Source organism: Symsagittifera roscoffensis, chromosome 6, assembly GCF_963678635.1.
Source record: "Symsagittifera roscoffensis chromosome 6, txSymRosc1.1, whole genome shotgun sequence".
In the NCBI taxonomy this organism is placed as follows: Eukaryota; Metazoa; Xenacoelomorpha; order Acoela; family Convolutidae; genus Symsagittifera; species Symsagittifera roscoffensis.
Window position 1 is genome coordinate 1,820,402 of NC_087067.1, and position 25,890 is coordinate 1,846,291.

Sequence of the window (25,890 nt, forward strand, 5' to 3'; positions counted from 1 at the left end):
TTAGTGACCGCTCGGTAAAAACTAAAATTTTATTTAATACTGGTGGTTGAGTTTTGACTGTTTCTCTGAAAGTATTTTCTTTTACTCCTACAATTTTAGATTTTGTTATTTTCTCCATTTTTTCTATTCGCTAGATTGCAATGCTGCGCTTGCGTTGTACCGCAATTGATGCCAAACGCATTGTCACCTCTGAGTGATGTTTTTTATAGGACTAAATATCACGAGTGGGTTCAGTATGAGAGCTACAAGGAGTCACTGGACAAGGAAATGTTGGGCTGGAAACAACAGCTGGACTCAATTGGCAATAAAGGACAACTTCCACTCAATTCCAAACCTGCCCAGATAGTACTGAACAACATAAAAGTAAGAAAAAAAAAGTGCGCTGAAACCTATAAAAATAGGGTGCAAAATTTTCATAGAATTTTCCTAAGAATCATTAGACAGAAATATTTTTTCCATAAGGAGAAAATACAGGGACAATCCCGCCATCGGAATTCTTGTGCTCCGCCAAACATAAACTCTTCTTTGATGTTGTTTTGCAACATCGTTTTTGAGCCGACCGGCGCGTATTTTGTGCTAAAATTAAGAAACACTCGAACCGAAAAAAAACCTTTTTCAAAAATTGCCTTAGAACAGTTCTTTTGGAACTTGTTTTTCGAGCAGTTTGACTGCCGCGCAAAAGTTGATTTTTTTCTACTTTCAAAACTCGAAATTTTCAAGTTTTGTCCATTTTTTTAGCAAATGAATCACAGTCATTTCGTTTTATTCAAAGTGTGCAAATAGCTTTAAGGTCTCAGTTAAACAGTCGATTTGAACAGAAATGGGGTTTTGGAAAACCAGCAGTTCAAACGACAAATTTAACAAATTTTAGATGCTGCATTTTTAAGCTGCTACCCGGTCTTAATAAGATGTCAAACTTTTATTAAAGGCTAAGTCCCTCAAAATTTCCTGCGCTTTAGTCGATCGAGAAATCGTTGTCAGAGACCTCGGCTAAAATAGACGCCCTCCCTGAAAGATTCTCCGTCCTTCTCAAATCCGACTCAATTATCACTGATTTGAGTGACTCATTCCCTGTAGTGACGTCATCATCTAGCACCACTGTTGACCAATCAGGTTTCAGCGGCAGTATTGACCAATCAGGGGTCTCGGATGGAGACATCGAAGGCATGCAGGAGGACTGTGGTTATTTGAGAGACGAAGTTGAACAATTCAGAAAGTAAGTTTATCTGTTTTTTTTGAAGTATTTAACTTTTCTCTTCAAAATAAGTTTTTGTATAGATCGTTTTTCGTCTCTTGTTTCGTCTTTGTAAACTTTCCTGACAAATATCGTGTCAATAAATTTTAGCAAATTCAGAGAGTTTAAATTGCTACGCTGAACGTTAGAGCTTTTCAGTAAACTAAGTATGCAAATCAGTCGAATTTTTTTATAGAACATTACTGCTCATTTATGTACAAACTGCGGAAAACAGGCGCCTAAATTGACGGAAATAGAATCAATTCTTAAAAGCTGATTTTGGCAAAATTTGTTTTTTTTTCAGACAAATTGAGGACAGATTGGACCAAATTCGCACCTTGCATTCCAATCACGAGTCAATTTCTGATCACATTGAGAAGTTCATGAAGGCGGCGTCCACTCTAGAAAACGACGCTTCCATGCCGGTCGCTCTGAAACTGGAAAAAGCCAGAGCTCTGGAACTTGAGATAAGCGAGAGGTCACTGGCTAGTTTAGTGTCATTTAAAGGATTAAGTGGCAATGCTGAGACGTTTATCAAGGAGGAGGATCACGCAGCTCTCGACAACATGTCAAAGTAAGTCAAAAATACTACAATGATCAAAAATTGGAATAGTGAAATCCCAAATGCCCTTTAATTGTCTGAGATATTTTTGAGGAAAATTATTACCCTTGCGATGAGCAAGGGTATTGCAATCGGGTTCTAGACTTTTTTCCGTAAACAACTTTAGGCACAGAATGGTAAAATGTGTAAGAATGGTAAATTTCAGACATGCTCAATTTATTGAAAATTCAAATAAAACTACCTTCCGTTAGGTAGCAATCAGGTATAGTCTGGAATTTTCTTGTAAAAAAGTTTTCTGTAAAAAATTTAACCCTATATTCTAAATTGCTGCAGAGAAAACGACATGAAAAAACTCCCCACGTAATGAAAAAATTCGTTTAAAAACAACAAAAACGTGAAGAGAAAACTTGTTTTTTCACGTGACTGTAGCAAAGAACTGTTTCAAACATTTTGCGTGGGCAGATTCGTTGTCGATTTCAAATACCGGTTAGCGGATAATTGCACGCCCCCCCCCCCCCCTCGAGAAAATCCTAGATCCGCCCCTGGTTGTGACTCTTAACAAGATCTCAAATTCATTCATGAAAAATATATTCTATAGTTTGCTGTTTTTTTGGCTATTTTTACCCTCAGAAGCAATCAGATCAACACGTTTGAAGTTGAAAAGCTTCAATTATAAAATTACAGGCCTACACCGCTATATGATGGTGTAGAACTTCGTTTCTACTTCTAGTCTTTCATCATTGAGCCCAGACTGTGCACTAGATAGACGCACTATTTGGTGTTTTTAGGTCTCTAAAATTCAGAGACAAATCTTTAAACATGATAAAATTTTGTCGGAACGATCAAAAAAATTCAAGAACAAAAGGAGCGTTCTTTTTGCGGAATCCACTTTCAATTTAGAAAATACACATTTGGCTGCGTAATGATTTTTTCAATTGTTGTGACAACCTATAACTTATAATAATTGTCAAACGGGTTATGCCACTTGTTTTGTTTTATGTGCTTAAGATTCAATACTTCGAGTAGGAAACTGGGAATTGACAAAAAATGATAATCGCATTGTTGAATACGCGCGAGTTACTTATTTATGGAATTTTCTCATCCCTGGAGCCTTCCCAGCAGTCAGGCTTTTTCAGGGGACACTTAATGTCAAAATTTTGCAGCGATTGCCCTAGACTGCCTGGATTGGTCTAAGAGTGGAAGGCTGATTTTCAGTGGTTTTATATTTCATATCAAACAAATCCGACGACTCATAAATTTTCTGTCAATTGGCTATTACGAAAAATGAAGTTTTAAACGCGTTTTTTTCCGAAAATTTTCAAAAATAAACTTTAGACAGGGTTCCTTTTTGGCGGTATTCCTGGTTGGCTATTGCCAGGAAATCCAGGATTGTCATGAAGTCTTTAGATTCCTTGCAGGAAACCCAAGTATTTTGCACGCTATGTAATCCCGACGTAAGCTTTTTATACTTGGTAATAAATCAAAATTGTGAGTTAGTTTGTCAAAACAAGTTGACGTAAGGTCACTTGGTGATAGTATTTTGCTTCTTTGATATACACACTTCAGAGAACTGAAGATCCTTGTCTGTTTTTAGATGCTTAAATTCAAGTAAAAAATGAATTTTTCTCAGAGCAGAAATCAGTTCGTTTTAAGCATTTTCCTTCAATTAATTTTTTCGTTAATTTTTGACTATTTTATTTTTAATTGCCCTAGTTTTTCTCTACTAGAAAAAACATCACTGCGTATCCTTTCAATGTAGGAACATCTATCAAATTGTGTCTAAACTAGTTTTAAAAAAATTCGGAGCAATTTTTCTCTTCACTGAGATTTTTTGAATTTTGTAAAAATCCGAGTCACATTCAATGGGGATCTATTACCACACCACACTTGACCCCTCACAATCCTTCCTTGATAGAGTAAAAAATTCAAAAAACTGATCTTACATCATATTTCTTTCTGACCCTTCAAGAGTAGTGATTACATAATTTAAAAGTTTTGTCTTTTTCAAGGATTTATAGCTTTGCAAATCTCCGAGCTTAAAATTAAACGGTAACAAAAACTGAAACAAAAAAAACTTGAAGCTGTATATTTTTGACCTGTGGCATTCTATGAAACTTTGAATTGACCAATGGTCTCACAGCTGAGTTCAAACTTAAGATTATACTCAAGAGACAAAACAATTACTTTGTTGAAATTATCGATCGATCACGTTGTGTGGACATTTTAAAGGTTTTTGCCGACAAATCATTAAGAAGTTTTGATTTTTCTCAGTATTACAATCTTTTTTTAACGCTTTTTAAATTTTATTTCGATGCTCACTTAGCTGTCAATTATCTTACACCAATGTTCCAGACACCATATGTTCACTTACATCGACATCTGTTATTTCTGCCTAATATATTTTCTCAATTTGCACTGAAGAACCAGAAATCTGCTTTTGACGTTGTAAGGAGTTTAACTGCATCTCGCTTTTTTTGTAGGGCTTTCAAAAAGAATCCGCCATTTAACAAAAAATCATACCAGTCTCAAAATGAAGCGCGATAAATAATGATCACTTTGTTTTTTTTTTCTGTTTTTCTTTGGTCTAGTCGCTTCGTTAAGTTTCATGATTGTCATGTGACCTTCTGTTTTGTGGTCTGAATTTTTATGTTCTCTGTTCCCCAATATTGTAGTTTGGTTCCTCTGGCTCTTAAAGTCGTTGTAGCGGGTTTTATGCTGTGTATTTGATTGTTTTGAGTATTTTGTTTCCTATTAAGGTAGTTCGATTGATCAGGCTCTGAAAGCGGTTGTCGCGAGATTTTCTCCTTTGTGGTCCGACTGTTTCGTAATTTTGTAGTTTGACTGATCAGGTTTTTATAGCGGTTGTCAAGTGACTTTTTGGTCTCTGTTCTGACTGTTTAAGTTCTTCGTTCCCTGATATTGTAGTTCGACTGATCATGCTTCCAAAATGTTTGTCGCTGGACCTTATGCTCTGTGATTTGGTGTTCAAATTTTTCGTTATTTAATTTTGTAGTTTGATTGATCAGGCTTTTAAAGTGGTTCACGCGGAACCTTCTGTTTTGTGGTATGACTGCTAAAGCACTGTGTTTCCTAATATTGCAACTTGATTGATCAAGCCCTCAAACTGGCTTTCGCTGTTTTTGTTTTTTGTTTTGTGATCTGACTGTTTGAGGGGTTTTCTTCCTAATTTATTGTTTGATTGATCATGCTTTTCGAATTTTTGTCGCAGAGCGGTATATTTTGTGGTCGAACTGTTAAGTTCTTTTTTTTCAAAAATTGTGTCTTGATTGATCAGGCTCGTAAAACGGTCCTCGCCGAATAAGTTTTCTTGAAACAAAGGCAACTAATTTCAAGAAAAATCTATTTGATTGGCAAATGTAAGTCATTGTCAAAAACAAGTAACTTTCTCAGTTTTTGTTTAATATTCCAATTATAAAAATGGGTGCATATAATATCTCCACTAAATTTGAAGTTTCCAATCGGTCGCTTTAAAAAACCAAAAAATGAATTTTCAGCCGTGAAGTATTTCATGGAAAAAAAGTAAAGGGCTATTAGGATAAAATCTCATCATAAAGAAAAAAATATTTCAAAATCTATAAACGAGAATTTGTCTCCATCATTTTGCAATGAACTATTTGGAAACTCATTTGTTTTTAAGGTCAAATTATAAAACGTTTTGCCAACAAATGCAAACATAAATTGAAGGTATCTTCAAAAAATCTTATTTGATTGACAATAGTAGATTTTTTCAATTAAAGGCAGCTTAGAAAAATTATTTTGTCAGAATTAATTGTTTTGTTGAATTTTAGTGTCACTGAGAATTTATTTTAAGGCCCGCCTTTTATCCTCTTTTGATACATTATAAGTGATTATCGATAAAAAAACTTGAAAGATCATTAACTCTTCTAAATTGGCTGCAGATTATCAAACCATCTGAAAAAAAAGCAGAATCGAGTCTGAAAACATTTGGCTCTCAAATTTTATCATCAAATACTTGGTATCAATATGTTATCTTCATTTTGAACTCATCGCCTGTCGAAACATTTTGACACGATCGAACGCACTCCAATCTAAATACATATGTTTTGTTTTTTTGTTTTTTTTTAGATTGTTATAGTGTGACACTATTGATTGGATAATTTTTGTTCTGAGCGCTTTTTAAAGGAGGTAAGAAAAAAGAATGGTATAGACTACTTTTTTCCCGATTTTGACTACCACAAAAAAGTTATCTTAGTGTCCAGAAAAACAGGTCTGAATTGTTAATTTTTTCTGACCAAATGACACTTAATTATTAAAGGATAAGAATGGCAATAAGCAGTATTTAAAACGATCCAATAATTTTTGTAGCAATTATTCCAATTATATCAATATAAAGTTTTTTGAATTAAAGTTTTAAATATTAAAGATGATAATTATGAGCTCAATCGGATGGATTTTTAGTTTTCTAATTATTGATTTTAGGTAGAAGTTGACTAAGCAAATGAAATTATTTGTAATTTTTTCAAACTAGACAAAATGATTAGAATCATTAGCCAAAAATTTTCAAAAGCGTGAAAAGTAGCGGTGTAATTCCTTCCAGTGCATAAAAATTTATTAAAATTTATTTATTTAGGGGCCAACTTAATCTCAATGTTTGATTTTTTCCAGTACTGACAATGGTTTCAATATGCCTCCACGAAAATTTTCGCCAATTGAATAATTTTTTTTGTGATTGAGAGGATGATTTTGATCAATTGAACTCGTTGGATTGTTTTCCACTTATTTCAATTTTGTCGGTTCCTAATTGTCTTGCGTGTTATAATGTTTGAATACTTGAACTAAGGCATGAAGAACAAATGTGTTCACAATAAATAAACTGTGTGAAATTTTTTTCAGGCATTAATTTTCTGCAGTTGGCATTTCGGAAATAATTGACTGTTTCTTCGTGGTTTATTGTGTTTCCAATTTATTTAGACATGTCGAGGTTCAAAGGCCTAAGCCAGATTGTACTTTTTTGGAATTGTAATTTAAGATTACTTAGTTTGGAGTTTCATAATCATAAAAAAACCTTTGCAAATTGATTTTACATGCGATTGATGATTTTAAGTATGCGCTACGAATAACTGCAATAACATACTTGAGTTTTGCAACACTTGTTGATGCAAAAACGTCCCGCCAATTTCTGATCTGTAGTATGATTTTTTTTTCTGACAAGATCTAAATTAAATCAACTCTTGTTCAGAAATTCAATCCATAGTTTCCAATGCTAATTTATAGTAGACTAATTTGTTCAAATTAACTTTTTGACCTTTTGAAGTACCATTACATGCGCATTTCAACACATTAACTAGATAATTGAATTGACTTCCTCGAGAACTTGAGACAAAGAGTGTCCAGTCTTGTATCTACAGAACTTTCCTTGAAAAAACCAAAGCAGGGCACTCAAAAATTGAAGCTCAAACTTTTTCTGAAATAAATCACAGTACTTGACACTGCTTGTACTTGATAATTTAAGTTGAAAACTACGTAACTTGTCCAGAAAACATTAAATGTCAATTTGTACAAAAAATTTATCTTCCACACGTCAAGAGTATGTAGAGATCAAATATGCTTAAAAAAATAAATCAGATTACAGGCCTCGCAGCCCATTTTTTTGACAATTTGTAGACTCGTAACAAAGCATAATTTCTGTATGTATCGTTCATCAACAGAATTAAGTAAGTGTCTCTCGGTTTTGTGCAATCGAAATGACCAGATCTGCAATTGTACTGCTGACTGCCAACGTTTTTTTCACAGCTCAAAACAGCAATAAAACCAATTCTTTCTTTTAAATAAATGCAAACCGAGGGGTAATTGAATGACTGAGAGGTCTGCTTGAATCAAATATTATGTTCAGTAAAAATCCATCATCTTAGAATGTTTTAAATTGTACCGTTAACACTTCTTTTGAAACCTTAGTTTTTCTTTTTTTTTGGTTCTTCAGGTGGTTATTTACAAGTTCCCGATATGAAAAAATTGTAATTAAATCTTTATTTATAAATCGCGCAACATGAAACAATTTGATCAAACTTTTAGTGTGAGTAATTTCGCTGACAACTATTTGCTTAAGGAAAAAAGGCCTTTTATAAAAAAAAACTTGCGTCTCTGAAACAATCATTTGTAGCTGCGTGTGCTCGCAGATGTTTTGCACGAACCGGTACTTTTTTTGCAAAATCTGTATTGCTTATAAAGCAGGTAGTTTCATCGGCATTTGAAATCCTTTTTGTAAAGAATTTACTAAAAGATTCAAATTTTCTAATTTAGCTTATTTGCTGTAGAAGTGGCTCTTTGAACAAAAAAGAAAAGCAAATAGAGGACATCCTTGTCTAACACCGCAATAAGTTTCCAAGCTTGTTGCTTTTGTGTTTAGGTATAAAACTCAGATGGCTCTCACTAAAAAAAATCTAGATTTAAACCATCAAAAAGACTTAGGAGAAGCGGTCTGTCGGCTTTCTCGAATGGTTTTGAAAAGACAAATTCTATTACGCAATATTTTTTGTTTGCTAATAATTCTGGTGTAGTCGACTTCTTAAAGTTTTTTAAAGCTGTATGCATCTGGCTGCCAGGTAAATAAGCACATTGCTAGCCTTTGAAAATGTCGCAAGTATCTTTTTTCAAGAGTTGGCATAACAAAAGTGAGAAAAATTTTAACACCACTGTTCAAAAGACTCACGATTCTGAAAACTTGCATCATAATTGCATTTTTTCAGACAAAAATTTCACTATTGAAAGAGAAAATTACCAGAAAATTAACAGGTATAAGTGTAAAAATTGAAAACCTTTGCTAAAATACTACGATTCTCATCAATAATTTTCCTGTATACGCGAGATGTAAGGTCTTCTGGTTCCACAGCCCTTTTTATTTTGCATAATTTTTTACTCGCATTTAAAATTTCTAGTTTGATAAATAATCGCTAGGCAATTAGCTTCCTCTCTTTTCTATTACTTTTCAACTAACGAAGTAAATATGCCATCGTAAACAGAAACTGGTTAGTTTGGGTATACATCAGTGAAAAAATTCTTGAAGTCACGAAGAAAGTTTCCGTCCTTTGTGAAATTGTTACTGTCTTTGTGTTTTCTTTTTTGAAATTAGAGGAGTTTTTGAAGTCAATTGGTTCAAAATTTTTGCAACTCCCTCTATGAAATACTATCAATTTTGCTTTGAAAATTTGAAAAAAAGCCTAGACGCGCAAAAAAATTTTTTCTTGTCATAGTGAGCATAATCACATTGTTCTTTTTCCTCTGCAAAGTCCAAGAATTGAAATTTGATGCTAATTAAATTTTGATGCTTCAGCGCTTTGAATATCCTATCCCTAGCGTCTTTTCGGTTCACTGTTTTTGAGCTGTTGCTTTCATTACATGTGAAAACATTACAATCTTCAGTGAAAAAAAATTTTGAATCCACTGCGTGAGTTTTTAAGACTCAGGGCCACAATTTTGAAAATCGCAGCATAGTTTTTTGGTTTCAAAAAAACTTTGATGGTTATATCGTCTGTAGATTTTGTCCCAGCTGTTAAATAGATAGAAGATGAACGTTTGTCACAAACAGGCATTAGTCCATCGGCATTGTTTTCAGCCGGAGGTAAACCAAACAGACGATCACGTTTTTCAATCAAGTACGGTGTAAGGTATCAATTGTTGAAATTTTTGCTTCATGGAGTATGAGAAGAAAGTTAGTATTCTCATGTAAAATGAAGCGTTTTTTCAGATTAAAAAAGAATTTTACAGGATTCCCGAAACCGAACGCGTTTACTAAAGAATAAATCTGGTATTTTTGTCTTTTTTGCATGTGGTCATCAGTGGGTTCACCTTAGTAAAAGTTCCTTGTTATCAAGTTCGGGTTTCTTTTGCTAAAGAGAATTGACAATACATGCGGAGATTTTTCTCTAGACATTACTAAAAGAGGCAGGGTCATCAGTCGTTTTTTTCATTGAACATTTAGTTTCATTTGGAAAAGTTAGTGTAATCATGGAAGTCTACGCCCTGACATCATAGACACTTGACTAATTTCCATCGAGTTGGTCAACTTCGCCGAACAAGGCACATCGGAGAAATTCTGGGGCAGCAAATGCCATCGTCGAAATCTTTCAGATGTTTTTACAAGGCCAAACAATTTTTTTGTTTCATAGATTGCATCAAACTAACTATGGGTGGCAAAACTTACTTATTTTCAACAGAGACAACCGTGTCACACTGTAAGATCCTCCTTTTTACTAGTTACCGACATTCTGATATTAGATTTTGTTTTGCTGCTGAATCTGCTTCCATCGTGTCGCTATATGAATTAAATAATTCTGGGGTCTGAAATGAAAAGAAATTTGTTAGACATGCATATTGAAAAATTTGCTTTCTCCTTTGAGTTACGTACGAAACTACGAGTTTTTGTCTTTTCTGAAGAAACACCAATCCGCATGATATTTATTTTCTTGTTTTCCATGTAATTTAGAACTTGATAATTCATGTAGAGATGGAATATGAAAAGAAATTTCCACACCCTCCATATTTTGAACGATTGCATTCTCGAATTGTATGACCACTCACATAAAAGGTTTTACTGAGTAGAAATAGAATCATTGAATATGAAGCTGTCTTGTGATACTTTTCTGCTGTGATTATTTTAATTTGGCAGATTTGTGATTCTGACCCCAGAAAATTTTGGGTAGACATTATTGGGTCTTTTTGTTAAGAAACTTATTGGGAAAACAGTTTTGTCCAATAGTAGCAGTTCATGACATTTTATGCTTGTGTAACAGTCGCCTACTTCGGTCACATATGTGGTTAAATTAAAATAGGCCCTATAACCATTGGCTCAAGAGTCAGGGACACTATCTCTTGTGTTTTTCTACCTCGAACTGTCGGAGCCAATTCGGTTCGCTTGCGACATGAGACTAAAAACCCGTTACAGCTTAAAGGCCACCCCCCAAAATACCCCCTCACTCTAGAAAATAAGAACGTCCCCATACTTAGGTCTCAAAATACCCAAAATACACGGACGCCGTTAAAAACAGGGTCGGAACAATCCGCACAGTTACTTTTAATTAGACAGTGAAACTTTGATCCATTTCAGATGGATCAACCTAAAACTCTCCTTACCTCAACATAACAATCATGAAACACACTCAAGAAAATTAAATTGGGTACTCACATACCAGCACACTCGAGGTTTGAGATAACTAAATTAGTCAGTAACTCTAGCATTAAGTATAATAACTTGAGAAGTTTGCTATTGATGAATTCCAGCAAGGGAAATAAGTTTTAATTCGAGAATTAAAATTTTGGAATTGGATCATTGCGATACCCCAGCTGTCCACCTTTCCACTGAGGAGTCACTCTGGTTCAGTTCGAATAAATATGTTCTTCTTTTGTAATCGCTTCTTCTCCTATTTCAGGATAGGACAGCTCTACTCGCGTTCGATTTATATCTGGAAATTGCGAATAGCAATTTCCCGCTGCTTTTTTCAAGTATTTTCCCGCGATTGTAAATCGGCTGTTCTGATCTTCTATTTCTGAGATTTTCAATTCGAATTTTTGAAAAATTAAATTTCCTCCCAAAATTACGTAGTTCGTATTCCTCAATGTCAAACTTCCAAATATGACCGAATGGCACATTGAGATAAACTGTTCTGATTCTCGGGAAGCGGCAACTGTTGATTTTAGAGTTTTTTCTTTGTCTCTGTTAGTTAAAGATTTTTTTGAAATCGTGATGTTACCTGTAATTTTGATTGGAAATTGCTTGAGTATTTCAGAAGCGCAAGTTCTGTAGGTTTTTTCTGTTTAGCACGAGCACCCAAACTTTCTTTCGTGAATGGCGGTATTGGTTCACTTATCTGGATATTTTTACCTGTCTCTCTTTGTGATAGATTGACCATCATTGTTGATTTGAAACCGATTTTTTGGTTTCGTTCAGGATTTGAATCCATCAGAACTTCATTTCCCATAGGCATTTCTGAGTCTCGAAACTGTTCATCTGTCATTGTTTTTCTTTGAAGACACTTAAATCGATTCATTAAGCTTTATCCTTTTCACTTTACCATCTGTTGAATATCGCTTTAATTTTTTTTGATTCTATAGATTCATTTTGGTTTCTTAAATTTTGTACAAAATTTTCTTCGTCAAAAATCAAACAGAAGAAGTCAGCTTTTTTCAACATGTACATCAAATAAACCACATTTATCGAAAACAACTCATTGAGTTAGTAACATAATCGTTGACACAAGAAACTGGTTGTAAATTGTTAAGAGCTCGTCTAAATGGTTTCTGAACTTATTTTCTCTCGACTTTTTGAGTTTCCAGATTTTTATGAAATTTTTTTGCCTCCACATTCCGAGTTTACAAAAATTCGTCCTTTTTAGGCATGTTAAAACATACATTTTCGTCATAATCCTTCACTATTAATTACACATTTGTCCATTTATTGGATGTTTAATTTACTCTTTCTTTCTCATTAATTAAGGAGATCAAAATTCAAATATTCTTAAGCGCAAAAAGCCTAAAATATGTTTCTTTATTCGTTCAAATAGCCCGTAATTATAACGTGACTTGAAAATCAAAGCATTGTCTGCTTAGCAAATTAATGATTTTTCTCTCGGTTCTTTTTCATTACAATGTTTGAAAATTCATCGACACTACTGTAAGGGCTTCACTTTGACATTTCACTGGGCATTGTAAATCTATGTCTTTTTGGTACCTGTTCTTGGAAAAGTGAAAGCACTACGCACAATGCTAATATTGTTTTCCCTTCTCGGACGGAAAACTATTTCAAAGTTTCTCAAAGAGTTTTTTTGAAGGGAGTGCAGCCAGTATTTAGACAGCCGCGTATTCATACTCGTCAATATTTAGACAAATACTGTATGAACCAATTAGAATCGAGAAAAAACATAAATAATCCAAAATAAATAATAATTATTTGTTAATTTCTTCTTTGTCTCGATTCTGATTGGTTGAAACAGTATTTGTCTAAATACTGACCAGTCTGAATACGCGGTTGTCTAAATACTGATATGTAACCTTTTTGAAGGTTATCTCAAAAGCGTATAAATCAGAGGTGAATTCCCATAGGTTCCAATATTCATAAGGTTCCAAAATAAAAAAATCAGTCGCATAAGTTCCAAAATTTATCTTCTGGAATTCTGATTGGTTGAAATTTGAGCCAACGAATTTATGGATTGATTGTTTACTGTTCAACCAGCATAAACTCAAGCTGCAGAATAGTGACCGCCGCAGCCGCGCCAACGTGTTGCGAGCTTGCCACCAAAGGGTAGGACTCTATACGAAATTTAGAGCCGGTTATCGCCGCGAAGCGGCGACGCGCGCATAGCGCGCCCACCGGCGACCTTAAACCGAGACTCGGCTAATTTAGTCTTTTGACCAATTGAAAAGATTTGGAACTTATGCGACTGCTTTTTTATTTTGGAACCTATGGGACTGATTTTTTATTTTGGAGCCTATGAATACGCACCAAATCAGAAGGTCAGAAATTATCATGGTTGACTAACCGGTTAGTCAACCATGATAATTTCTGACCTTCTGATTTATACGCTTTTGAGATAACCTTAAAAAAAACTCTTTGAGACAACTTCGGCCGACTTCTACTATTCTTGTACTTCACTCAGTTCACCCATTCAAAAAATCCTTCAGAAATTTATAAATGAGGGAAAAGTTACAGATGGTAGGAAGCGGAGGAAATTAAACTCGAGATGGTTAGGAATCAAGACAACCTGATTGAGAATACTAACTCCTGCAGAGAATATTCCGGAATGCTCTCAAAATGTTAATACTCAATTACACTTCATTATAAGTCTTCGATTAACTGTGAATAAAGTGTTCATTGTTTATTTTAAAGAACGAAAATTATTTTGTCACTCCATATATCTTCGAAGTCTTTCCCTTTAAAGAAACTCCCAGCTTACAAGCAAAAATTGTAGCCCTTTACTCTGTGATTTACTATTATGGGAGTAAAAAATCTACTGGAGGGGTTTAAAATAAAAAAATCCCATCTGTGCGCTATGAAAATTTTAAAGAACATATCTTCGGTTTTTGCAGAGATTCGAACGATTGTTGTACTTCAGATCTTTGGAAAACTACTGGAGCTCCTTGTGTGATCTTGCGGAACTATTGCGAGTTTCTCTCGAAGAGGCTTCAGCTAAACAAAAAGCAGCTTTCGCTAAGTTCAAGGAAATAGATACTTGGCTGGACGAGCTAGAAACATGCAATCAAAGAGGCAGCAATGGCGAAACTCTGGATACTTCGCTTCAGAAACAAATGGTCCCTGCTTCAAATATTTAAATTCATGAAATGAGACTCTAATCTAAAATTCTCGGTTCTCGAAGAAGTGCTCACCCACCATCTGAACAGCATTCTCGCCTAAATTGAATATTTAGAGTAATGGCGCCCCAAACCTTATATTTTTGCTTTCTGCTGGGCTACCAGTTAAACGTGTGTGCTGATATATTCTTAGGTGCTCCTTGGAGAGTTAGATCAGAGAAAAGACGCCATCGCATTGCTCACTGTGTCAACGGAATCAGATGGGACTTTAAATCTTCTGAGTGATGCTGAGAAGGAGACTCTCTCCAAACAATGCAAACCAATATTAGATCACGTAATTTTTTTTTCAAATTCTGATTTGTTTCATGTCACTTCTGGTGGTAATATTGCGAATTTCTTAGATCGAACGAGTGAGGAGCAGTGTTCTCGAGCGGAAAGCAAACTTTGAAAAAAGTGCTCATGACCTCGAGGAGTTGATGCAAAATATAAAGGCATGAATATTTTTTTAAACAAATATTCAGATGTGATTTCGTAAACTTCAAAAGCCCCTTAAACATTGTCGGTTCATTAACAGAAAGCTTTTGACTGGCTGCAAGTAGCCGAAGACAATGTGAAGAAAATATGCAGTGCAACAGGAAACCAGAGCTCTATCAATGATCTAAAAGCACAATTATCAGAAATTGACGCTTACAATCCATATGTTATCTACTGCAATCAAAAAGGCAACGACTTATCGCCAACTTGTAGTGAGCGTCAAAAGAAGCAACTGGAAAGTAGCTTGAAAGGTGAGTTTTGAACTATTGTTGATATCTTAAATTTAGCTTGAGTCATTATCAAGAATTATACTTTTTTTTATAGATATAAATTACCGCTATAGCGTATTGAAGAACTTAGTCGAGAAAGACCTGCAACACAAACAAACGATTGTCGCTAAAGAGAAAGCCATAAACGAAGAGAGTGCAAAACTATTGAAATGGCTAAAAGCAACACAAGGCAAATTGGATCATTCCCCATTGGAAGGCCAAGCTGAGAAACTTGAAGAAAAGCTAAAAGCAGCTCGTGTAAGTCGATTTTATTTATTTATAGTTCATTTATTGTTCGATAAGGGGACGATTTTCTCACAAAATTTATAAATATGCAATACTCAAACACTTTTTAAAATGTAGAATCAAAGTTGAAAAATTTTAGGACATGGACGAGGAAATTCAAAAGAAGGAAGTGATTTTGGGCGAACTGCTCTCAAAGGTCGGCAATTTATCAAAAGAGATAAGTAGCGATCAACGTGAACAGATTGAAGAAATGATTGATGAGCTGAAAACTGAAACAGAAAGGTAACTAAATGTGTAGACATTGGGTTTTTATTGTTCCCACCACTGTAAGTGAGAAGTTTCGGATGTTATTTTTTCGAGTAAAATCAGTGACCTAAAATACTTTAGACACGCTTAGTTGATATAAAGTTAAAGCCCTTGTGGCCGTGCTTTTATTTGTAATGTCAAAAATCCCCCCTTTGGGTCTGTTTAAAAATTCTCCCGCCCTTGCATGTATTAATTTTGAGATTGTTTTACTTACAAATTAAGCCTTTAAAATTTTGCCATTTTAAAAACTTAACAATCATTTTTTTCACCCTTTCACCAGATATTTTTCTTTTCTCTAGAGTTTTTCACTTCATTTTGTGAACATTGTCTCTCTAATGATAACTACCATCTACTATCTAACATAAAAAGCGACACTAATTTAAAGAAAAAAAAATATATATTTTTCTAGTTTTATTATGAATGTGGTCAGAACATTCTGTGCTACTTACGAGGCCACGGGCTATCCTTGCTTGTTATTGGTAATGGTATAATTTTTCTATGATTGATATAATTTTTTGTAGGATATCATTTATTTTTGCCGAGCAAAGCATTTCTCTAGTTTTGTTTGCCAACTCCTAGATCGACTGTTCTTGATTAATATAGTTTTAAAATATTCTTGCGCAAAATGTTGAGTTTAATTGATTGGGCTGCCTAAAAGTATGTATCTGTTCGCAGAATGAAGAAGACAAACAATGCGCACAAAGTACAACTTGAAGTGGCTTTGCAAACCAAGAAAAGTTTTCTGGATGAGTTTGACAAAATCGAAGAAGCCATTAAGACTGCTAACAGTGACGTGAACAAACTTGCCAAAGAAAAGTTTTCAATAATAGATTCTACTGGAACAGATGACAATGTTGTGAAAGCTAAGGTAATTTTTTTAACTGGAGAAATCTATCGAAACGCTTTAAATGTCATATTTTATCGGTGTTAAATACCGTTCTTCACTTTCTATTTAGGAATTGAGTTTGAAAGCTGAAGAATTAAATGACAAATTGAAGGCTTTGCAGCAAAACGCAGCTCAAATGGAACCTTCGGAACAAAAAACGTTACTCGAAGCCAAAGTCAACCGCCTATTAGATCAACAGAAAGACTTGCAATCTAAGTGCAGTGACGCGCTCGAAAGCGCTGCTAAGACTGCAGAAGATTTGAAAGTCCTGAATGAGAACCTGGTAGTTTCTGAAAAGAAGATCAAAGATATTTTGAACAACGAAATGCCAGATCCAAAATTAGCAGCACAGACAAGATTGGAAAAATTAGCGGTAAGTTACGAAAAAGCATCTGAATTTGGATTACCAAATCAATTATACGTTTTAGTTCTTGATTTTCTTGTAATGTGGTGGATCTAGGATTTTCTAAAGCTGTTCAAACTGTTTTTGTTTGACCAATTACTAAAAAAAAAGACCCAGAATGACGTTTTTAGGCAGTTTTTGGAAGTCTTTGACCACAATTTTTTTTTTCAGGATATTGAAGATTTCACTACAGAACTTGAGAGAAAAATGAAGGAAATTTCTGACAAAACTTTGGATTCTGTGCGCAAATTGTCTCGACCCGACATCGAAAAACATAACAAACACAAAGATTTAATCAAAACTCTCTTGGAAAATTTGAAATCAAAGCTAGTGTCGGAAAAGCGAAAAGCCAACAGTGCTATAGAGAAACGAGCTCTTATTGCAGAAAGTCTGGAAAACGCCAAAGAGTTCCAGAAACGATTCGAGGAGAATCTTAAGTTCGATTCGTTGCCGCTTGAAGTTTCTTCTCTGGAAACAATTTTGGCCAAATTTCACTCAATGCAAGATGAGCTAAAACATCACGAAGAAAATCAACGCGAAAAGTTTCAACAAGCCAAGAAGTTCTTAGATCAAAATCGGGAGCCGTATGATGATGAAATTTCATTGGCGAATGAAGTTTTCGATGACTATCATAGTTGCAGTCAAGCGTTGGTCAACCAAATAAATGGGGCTGAGCTAGCTTTGAAGCAGAGAAAAGAATTGACCGCAACTTTGGATGCTATCGAAAACTGGTTGGGATCGACTAAAGAGTTCATGAAAGGCGTGGACCTCGGAGATGCTTGCAAGTCGGAGAAGCTCGTGGAAAAACTTGAGGTAACGTTATTTTTTATTTTAACTTGTGAACAACAGCTGTTCCCCGTAGCTTGTATGTTGTCTTTTACCTCATGAAAAAAGTAAATGGTCCTTATTTGTCCGTTATTGGCATTAAATTATATGCGAATAATTGAGCAGGGCATCCTAGAGAACCGAAGTCCGGATCGGGTCTCAGTTAGACGCGCAATGAGGAGCCACCACGCTATTTGGAAGCCTAGTTCATGGCATCAATTAATATACGAAAAATTGGATCCTATTTAATTCCCCCTCCCTGTTAATTCCCCCTAACAGAGGGGAGGGGAAAGAAAGAAATAATTTATTTCTCAAGTCCGCCTTTTTCAGTAAGATCAGTTTAATTTAAATATTATATCAATTCAACTAATGAGACTCGGAGGAATTTGTTACCATGATAAGCACCCGAGTTCTCTTGGTTGATGGATCGATCAGTCTTTCATAGGGTGTGGATAATCATTACTTGGCAACAAAGGGTATTTTAGCGAGATCAGAAATTATTCCAGCAATTACAGAATGCTGCTGAGGAGTATGTCCAGAGATCCGTTGAGGTTGTTAAGTAAATTTGAGCTCACCGGAAAGAGTTTGAAAATTTTGTTCTATGAGCTAACAAAAGAGCTTCTGAGCGCGAGAAATACCTTAATATTTTTCTTTAATTTGTAATCGAATCAAAGAGGATCTAAGTGAAAGCGTTTCTATGAGTAGTTTTTAGCAACAGATTAAATTTTCATCTATTACGGGTAGAAGAAAAAAGTCTCGACACTGAAAAATTTTTATGGTTGGACTCTTAAATCAATTTAAATGATTCGGTTCAAATAGGTTTTAGGTATATTTCAAACTATCGGTTCAAAGAGTTTACCATTTTCCGTGACACAATCTTAAGCGGAAAAAATGACAATCATGTGAATTTTTGCGTCTCTTTTTTCCTGGATACTTAAAAAGAAATTTAATTAAAATACAAAACTTGCTTTTTAAAATGTAAAAGGTCAAATTTCATACCAAATTATTGTTTTTCTTGTTTAAGAAATTGAAATCTGAAATTGGTCATCAGAACAAACTTTTGGACTCCGCAAATGACAAAGCCATGGAGATAGCAGCCACTCTACCCATGGACGACCAGGAAAGTCTGGAAGCCCGTTTCGAAGAGATCGATCTGGAAAACGTTGAATCTCAGTTGAATAAATTGAGTTCAAAGTTAACTAACAGTTTGAAAAACTTCAACACACTGAAACAAGGCGCAACTGAAAATGCTAAACGGTCTAAGGAGTTGGTCGACTATAAGCTCGAGTTTCCAATTTCGATCGAAGATGCGAAATATCAATTAGAAACGGTTCAGGTAAGTGCTCATTTGGATACTTCGTTTTGGCGCCGACCACTGAAGGTGTTACGGAACTTTAAATTTAAGTGTCGTTTTTCCAGGCAAATCAAAAGCAAGTCTTAGTAATTGTGCGAGCCCATATTGAAGCGCTATGAAGATTAGAGATGAAACAAGACTGCTCGTATATGAGAGCAAAACCCTGAATGTTCCCACTGTCCCTTAATTAATATCGAATAGTTTTTGGGAAGAGAAAGTATTGAAAACCTATATATTTTGGACAATATCAAAGTGTACATTTCTGACTTGTACGAAATTAATACGACCGATCTGATTAGCTAGCCTCAACTCAATTTGTAACGATTTTGTAGTGCGGGATAATTCGCCACGCATAAATAATTCGCGTAACGCTCTCAGCAATATGAAAAAATTCTTCAAAGCGCGCATAATTTAGTCCAGAACATGGCAAATTTGCCAATTTTCCAACCCCAAGAACTGTACAAAAAATAATCGGAGGTGAAATATCTTTATACATTTGAACTCAGGAAGTCGATATCGTCAATTGTGTATAAAAAAATTTTGTTGAAAATTTTCGTTTTGATCGGTGAAACTTGACTGAATAAAAAAGCCACACCGAGCATAAATATTAGGTTTTCTTCGAAAGTCAGAACAATAAAAAAATCTAGGTCGATGATTACGTATATAATTAAATTAAGTTAAATCTTTTAATTGATTTTTCACAAAGATAGCTGTGGTTGGAACATCTATGCCACCAACTACTTTTATTGTTTCGACTTTCGAAGAGAATGAAGGAATATTTGTGCTCGGGGCGTTTTTAGATTGATTTTGACTTTTTAACTAAAAGTTTTTGACGGATTTTTTAAAATCATTTGAAAAAGATTTTTCATCTGTGATCATTTTTTTGTTAAGTTCTGGGGGTTTAAAGATTGTCGGTTTGGCCAATTCGGGGTAATTAACGCGCGGTATATTTCGTGCTATTAATGCAAGATTCAATCCTTCCGAGAAATTGTTCCATATTGAATTGAGGCATGCTGTTTAATATTTTGTTGGTTGCTTACTCTTCAGCCCCATGTTATTTAACCCCCTATGGTCACACTCCCTATTTTATAACCCCGTAACAAGATAACCCCACAAAGTTTAACCCCTTGTTACCCTTATACCACCGATAATTTCTTTCATATTAAAACTCCAATTAAGTGTGCTAATTGAGGCCAAAGAATTTTTTCTTAATTCACTTGTTGAATTTAGTCGCTCAAAAATATCAAGATTAAGCATTTGAGCAATTGTAATAACCCAGCCGTCGCAACCGCAATTCAGGCCATAACAGATGACCTTGCCATTCACGAGAGAATTTTTTAACTCGGCGACCCTGAAATGCTACGTGTGATAGAAAACTCAAATACTTGTTCACCTTATACATGTTAGCCTTTCAGGTACAATCAAAGCTAGAATATATGCTTTCCTACCGAATAAAACGGAAAAAAAAATCCTGAGAAGCCCTTAAAATTTCAGCCCCTGATAGAAGACCTCAAAAACGTTGCAGGTTTTAGAGCAAGTCGCTATTCAAGCGTTTCAAAAAAGTTCCCCGAGTCAAAGTAGTCGGGATGTTTCTTTCATTTTTCACAAAAATGAGAAAATTCCCGGAACGCATTACAAAAGGAATCTGAAATAAACCACAAGTTTAATTTAGCTCTTCAAATATTACCCTCTCTGGTTTTTGGAATTAAAAAAAATAGGAAATTCATATATTAAAATAGTCAAAGAAAATCAAATGGCAAGCGATCGCGCCAGAGAAGAGTTGGAAAAAATTCAAAAAAGGTGATGAGTTCTGCCTTTATTTTGGATCCAATCACTTCAAAAAATTCGTCAATTGAAAAAACTTATTTCTACCTCCAGTATTGAATCCAAGAGATGCAGCATCAACTGGTTTGGCAAGAACAACAAACACTGTAGAAGGCTGTCATTATGACATACAGTTATATTTCAGTGGATGGCATCCCAGTATATGGAAAGTAATCGCAAACTTGCAAAAAAGTTGTTTCCATTGAAAAATGCAGTTTTTATAACGGTTCGAGTAGGCACCAATCTACAAAAAAGAACCAGGTCTCAAACGAGAAAGCGCAGAATATTTTGAGTGTATACGAAGAAAATAACTGATTCGGATTGCTTACGCGCTAAAGCGAATTTAAGTTAATTATTTGTTCATTTGTTCTATGTATATATTTATGCAGTAAAATTTTGTTTAATTCTTAACTTTTTGAAAAAAGAAGTCGCCTTGCAGCGTCCCGAAGACGTAAAAAAACGCATTGTCGTGACTTACATTTGAAAAATGCTGTCTTTAGCAGTTTAATCCCGTAACGATCACTCCTTTGACGGGACGCTAGATTGGGGCTAAGGGCTACCAAACCCTGTAGATACTTCGTTGCAGGCCGACAATTCAAAAAATGACAATTTTTAGATGGTTCAGAAAGTTAAATATGTTTCACTTTAAAATTATTGGTATTTGAATAAAGCATTGATTAGATCAAATTGTTGGTAACAACCAGTTTCCGCTCCGTATTTCATATACATTCATTCAATTATTCTATTATTGGCAGGGAAGTTTTCATGATCACGTTCAATTTTGGAAAAAAATTAATCTCGGGCTAGTAATTTGAATCATGCTGCTCAGATTCGTTTTCAAGTTCATGTTAAAGTCAGATCAAAGTCTAGACTATCGGTAAGGTCGTTTCTGTTCAAATCTAAACTGCATTTAGCAGCGTGCATGTTGTTCGGTTTTGTTTCGGGTTGTTTTTGCATTTAAAGCCTTGATGCTTACCGACGCTTTGGTTCCGAATTGCTTTCAAGTAATTTTCACTTTGATTCTAACAATTCGTATTAAAAGGAGTTAAATTGTAGTGAGGTTATGCAATTCTGGGGTTCTATTGGAAGGGCTAAGAAAAGAAGTTTAAAACACGGGGTTGTAAGCTTGGGAACCTGTTTTGCTATGTGCGAAATGTGTTTTTTTTTGTACTTTGGATAGCGTGTGGGGGATTTTTCGAAAAATTCTTCCATTTTTTAAAGGCGATCCTTACTTCATAGATAAAAAATGCAGTCGGAACATTCAGGGCTTCGCCTTGATACAAGCATTCTTGTTTTAAACTTTATTTGTGATCATCGATTTATGACAGCATAAAAAAGTTAAATAATGTTTCTCGGAATCAATTTTAATAAATTGTCATCAACTTGAATTTTTGAAAAAATTTTATCTTGTAATTTTTGACCTAAACTGGAGTCATTTAATTTACATTTTCACAAATAACACCATGTATTTTTATTGAAATATTGTAAAATGCTTATATTTTAGACAAAGATTTCGGATCTTGATTCGCTCGCCGATGAAAACGAAGAACTTGTAAAGATATCTGAACAGTTGAAAAAAATAGCAAACCAAAACTCATCGAAAGCTATATCTGATCTAATGAACGGTTTGCAATCACAGATGCAAAACAGTAAAGAAAAATTAACAGAAAATCTTAAGTCATGCCAAGAAAATCTGCAGCTTTGGAGCGACTATTGGGCGTCCATTGAAAAGTTCGAAGAGCGTCGAAAAAAAGTCGAGTCCGAGTTGTTTGACCTCGATGAAGCTTTGCCGAATAAAAGTGTTCTGAACTCGGCTAATGAACTTCGAGATTTAATGAATGATAGTGACATTCTGGATAATATCAGCAAGTTTACGGAGGCATTGTGTCAGCGTGTTCCGGATAAGAAATCGCGGGATCATTTGATGGACGTTGACAATAAGCTGAAGAACAGTGAAAACGACCTTGTCAGTCGTCTAGACAGTTTAATAGGTACTCTTAATTTCTTGATTTCCATTTTTTGCTTTCTAAAGCAACCATAAAATTTGAATAAAGCTTAATTTTGAAGAAACCAAAATCTCATCAGAAGTCCAAAATTTAAATGACTATCTAACGATGAAATTGATTTAAAAAATGTATTTTGTTCTCGATTTGGATCGCTGTCTGAAATTAAGTTCACTCCCGTTTTGGAAACAATCTGTTTTTCTTTCAGTGAAATGTTTGCTGTATTTTTTTTTGCAGATGAAACATCGCACAGTTTAATGTGTGAAGAAGAGATAGTTGTTCAAGCGGAACAATCGAAACATACTCTGAATGCAATCAACGAGCAGCTTTGTTCACTACCTGTAGCCGAAGACGACTTAGAAACAGCCGAGCAGTCAGTGGACGACTTGCTTCGCTCGCTCCAATTGGTCGACCAAACAGTTGAATCGCAGAAGACGAAGATGAACCAAAATCCGAGTCGATTCAAGAACCCGAATGTACTCAAAAGTCACGAGGATTTAAAAAGCAAACAAAATGAAATTCGAGCTATTTTGAATGAAAAAGCAACTGTAGTCAACAAAGAAAAAGGTACAATTTAAGTTTTTTTTAATACATTAAGACGGTAAATTCAGTTTGAAAAAACATTTTCTTAACTGGAGTGGATTTAAGGGGGGATGGGTGGGCGCCCTTTTTCAGGTATTTGACCCTCTGCCAACCCAAAGGGTCCTCTTTGATACTATTTTACGACATTCATTTTCGTCCCACGGACTTTATAATTTTTAATTATTCAAGAGTCGGCAGTACATATCAATTTTGAGGGGGGAGAGGGCGGCAGAAAGTGCAAGTTTTTTAGTCATAAGCCTCCAAATGTGCCCAAAAGTATCAATTTTTTCAAAAGTCTGTCTAAAAGGTAGAAAGTTAAAGCGCAGATTTGTAAAAATCCCTCTCCGAGATCCGCTCTTGATTTTAAATGAAGGTTGATTAAAAGTTTTTGCAGCTAATGCCTTAAATAGTATCAAATGCAAATATTATATTCAACTTGTTCGAATTAGAAGCGCTGTCTTAATTGATGTTCTTGCAAACTCGTTTAATAATCCAATTTTCTTACATGCCCTAGATAGCCCCCGTAGATAACTTTGTTCACAGGATGACTGAAATTTTGGTCATATCTACCTTTGTCAACAAACAGAAGGATTGAGAACAGGCAATTTTTGAGGATGTCTGCATTTTAAATGCCCGTTTCATTCGAAATTTTTAAGTGTTGGTTGCAAATTTACCACTTCCGGTTTCAGTATATCAGTTTTTTTTCTCCTGGTTCGGCCTAAACGGTTTTGGCTTATAATTATCGGCTTGAGAGGTTTGATGAGCAAAAATTTTAGATCGAAGTGTTCTGAGTGGGATATAAAAACTTCCGGCGCAACCTGTGTCTGCTCAAGAGTTTTCGGCTTTATTGAGAGTAATGCACATAGTGAAGACTCTTATATAGGTCTTGCTGATTTTTGTTTGTTTTTTTTTCAGTCGCGAAAGTCTCTAATAATTAAGACGTGCATTCATACGTATTGATGCATTGATGAATGCACTTAGGTATATATGCACTTTTTGAATTCAATTAAAATTCATCTGCTGAAAGTGACGCAAGTAACACTACAAATACTAGCGTGGAAATGGCGTTAAAAACGTGAACGATTTCTAGTTTCGAAGGTGGAATTTAATTTTTAGATTTCCAGCGGAATAAAAATTTACCTATTGATCTAGTTTTCTCTAGCTGGGTTCATGTTATCAAAAAAGCGTCTATCATACATAAATTGTTCTAGAAACTCAACGAGCTTAAAGGGCATCTATTTTTTTTCATTGAAATTCGAAAGTCAGTGTTTTTTATGTTTACTTGCGTTCATTACTCTTTTCCAATATTCGATTGGCTATGTTAAGTTTTGTTTCAATTCTTATTCAACATTCATTTTTCCTAGTTTTTGGCATAATTTTATGAAAAGAATTTTCATTCAAGACAAAATCAAGACAAATTTAGGAATGTTTTTGGTAGATCAATTTTTTCGATACTTTTTTTACGACTCTCCCCTCTATTGTCGTATGTCAACCCTGTCATTTATAGGTTTCATCGCTTGTAGTGTTATATTTTGCTTCGCCTCTCTCTGTAAAGTTTCTAGAGAACTTATTTCAGTTCCAATCTTATCGATATTTTCGCAAAGTTAATGTTTTTTGGAGAAAAAATATTTGAAGTTTTTTGTTCGTTTTGTCCGTTCATCTGCAAGTAGAGAGAGTGATTCAATTTTCTATTGCAAGTAGAACAAAGCTCTACTTTGCCTCTGAGTCCAATATTGTAATATTTCAATTATCGTTTCAGAAATATTTGGTTAATGAAGCATTCTTTGAATTGGATGATAAAAGTGATTACTGTAAATTAAAACGGACCTGCTGACTAAAAGAATCAGCATTTAAATCGGCGTTTTTTTCCTTTTTTTTAGCCAGTAGCAGCTATTTCGGGTCCGTTTGAACATCAAATGTAATGAATGTTTCAGTATGGAAATGCCATGCAATAAGCTGATGCCTTTTTGGTATTCTGCCAAATCATTTTTTTTTCTAAATTGGAAGTTTTTTAACAAATGAATTTTATAATATTGTGGCTGTAAAATTAAACTATTATGGTAAGCATTTTACCGTTAAAATGACCCCAAATGTTTTTTAAAAAAAAAATTGACCGTCAAAATAATTGTTTTTGTTCGTAATTTCAAAAATTAACAAAATTATCCATTATTTAATTGCTATCAGATGATCAGTTTAGTGTTGTGCATCGGCCTTTAAAATGAAGAAGTGTTCAAGAACTTTATTTTTAAAAAGTCTTCTTATATCGGCATTTTTCTTGCTAGATGATTATTAGTTAAAATTTGTTTTTCTAACCTTAAAATTTGATGTTTCCACTAATTCTGATTTTAAGAAAATTAACTTTTGTTTTTTCAAGAAGTCGATTTTTTGTTGTTACTGTTTTTGTGGTTTTTTAAACATCAAATACTATTATTGAGTTTAGCCCGTGCTACTGATTTGTGCTGAATCTTCAAAACTAGTTTACGTCTAATTTGTTCATTTAAATATATTTTTTCTATTATTAAATTAACTAGCGGGTAGAATTTCAGTAGGCGCGCAGAGGCGCCTTTTGTCTATCCTTTT

The 25,890-nt window shown here is 34.6% G+C and overlaps 1 protein-coding gene across 1 annotated transcript in view; it reads left to right on the plus strand.

The window, feature by feature from the left end:
• Window positions 1–209: 209 nt before the first annotated feature.
• LOC134848467 (nesprin-1-like) overlaps window positions 210–25,890 on the plus strand; it is a gene marked incomplete at its 5' end in the record, with an annotated part of 86,254 nt that continues 60,573 nt past the window's right edge. The window contains 15 exon segments of the mRNA XM_063865934.1: window positions 210–363; window positions 960–1,216; window positions 1,539–1,808; window positions 13,883–14,078; window positions 14,272–14,412; window positions 14,480–14,569; window positions 14,653–14,863; window positions 14,937–15,139; window positions 15,267–15,409; window positions 16,109–16,301; window positions 16,390–16,692; window positions 16,894–17,535; window positions 18,572–18,883; window positions 22,230–22,716; window positions 22,966–23,295. Coding sequence (XP_063722004.1) covers window positions 210–363; window positions 960–1,216; window positions 1,539–1,808; window positions 13,883–14,078; window positions 14,272–14,412; window positions 14,480–14,569; window positions 14,653–14,863; window positions 14,937–15,139; window positions 15,267–15,409; window positions 16,109–16,301; window positions 16,390–16,692; window positions 16,894–17,535; window positions 18,572–18,883; window positions 22,230–22,716; window positions 22,966–23,295 — 3,932 coding nt within the window.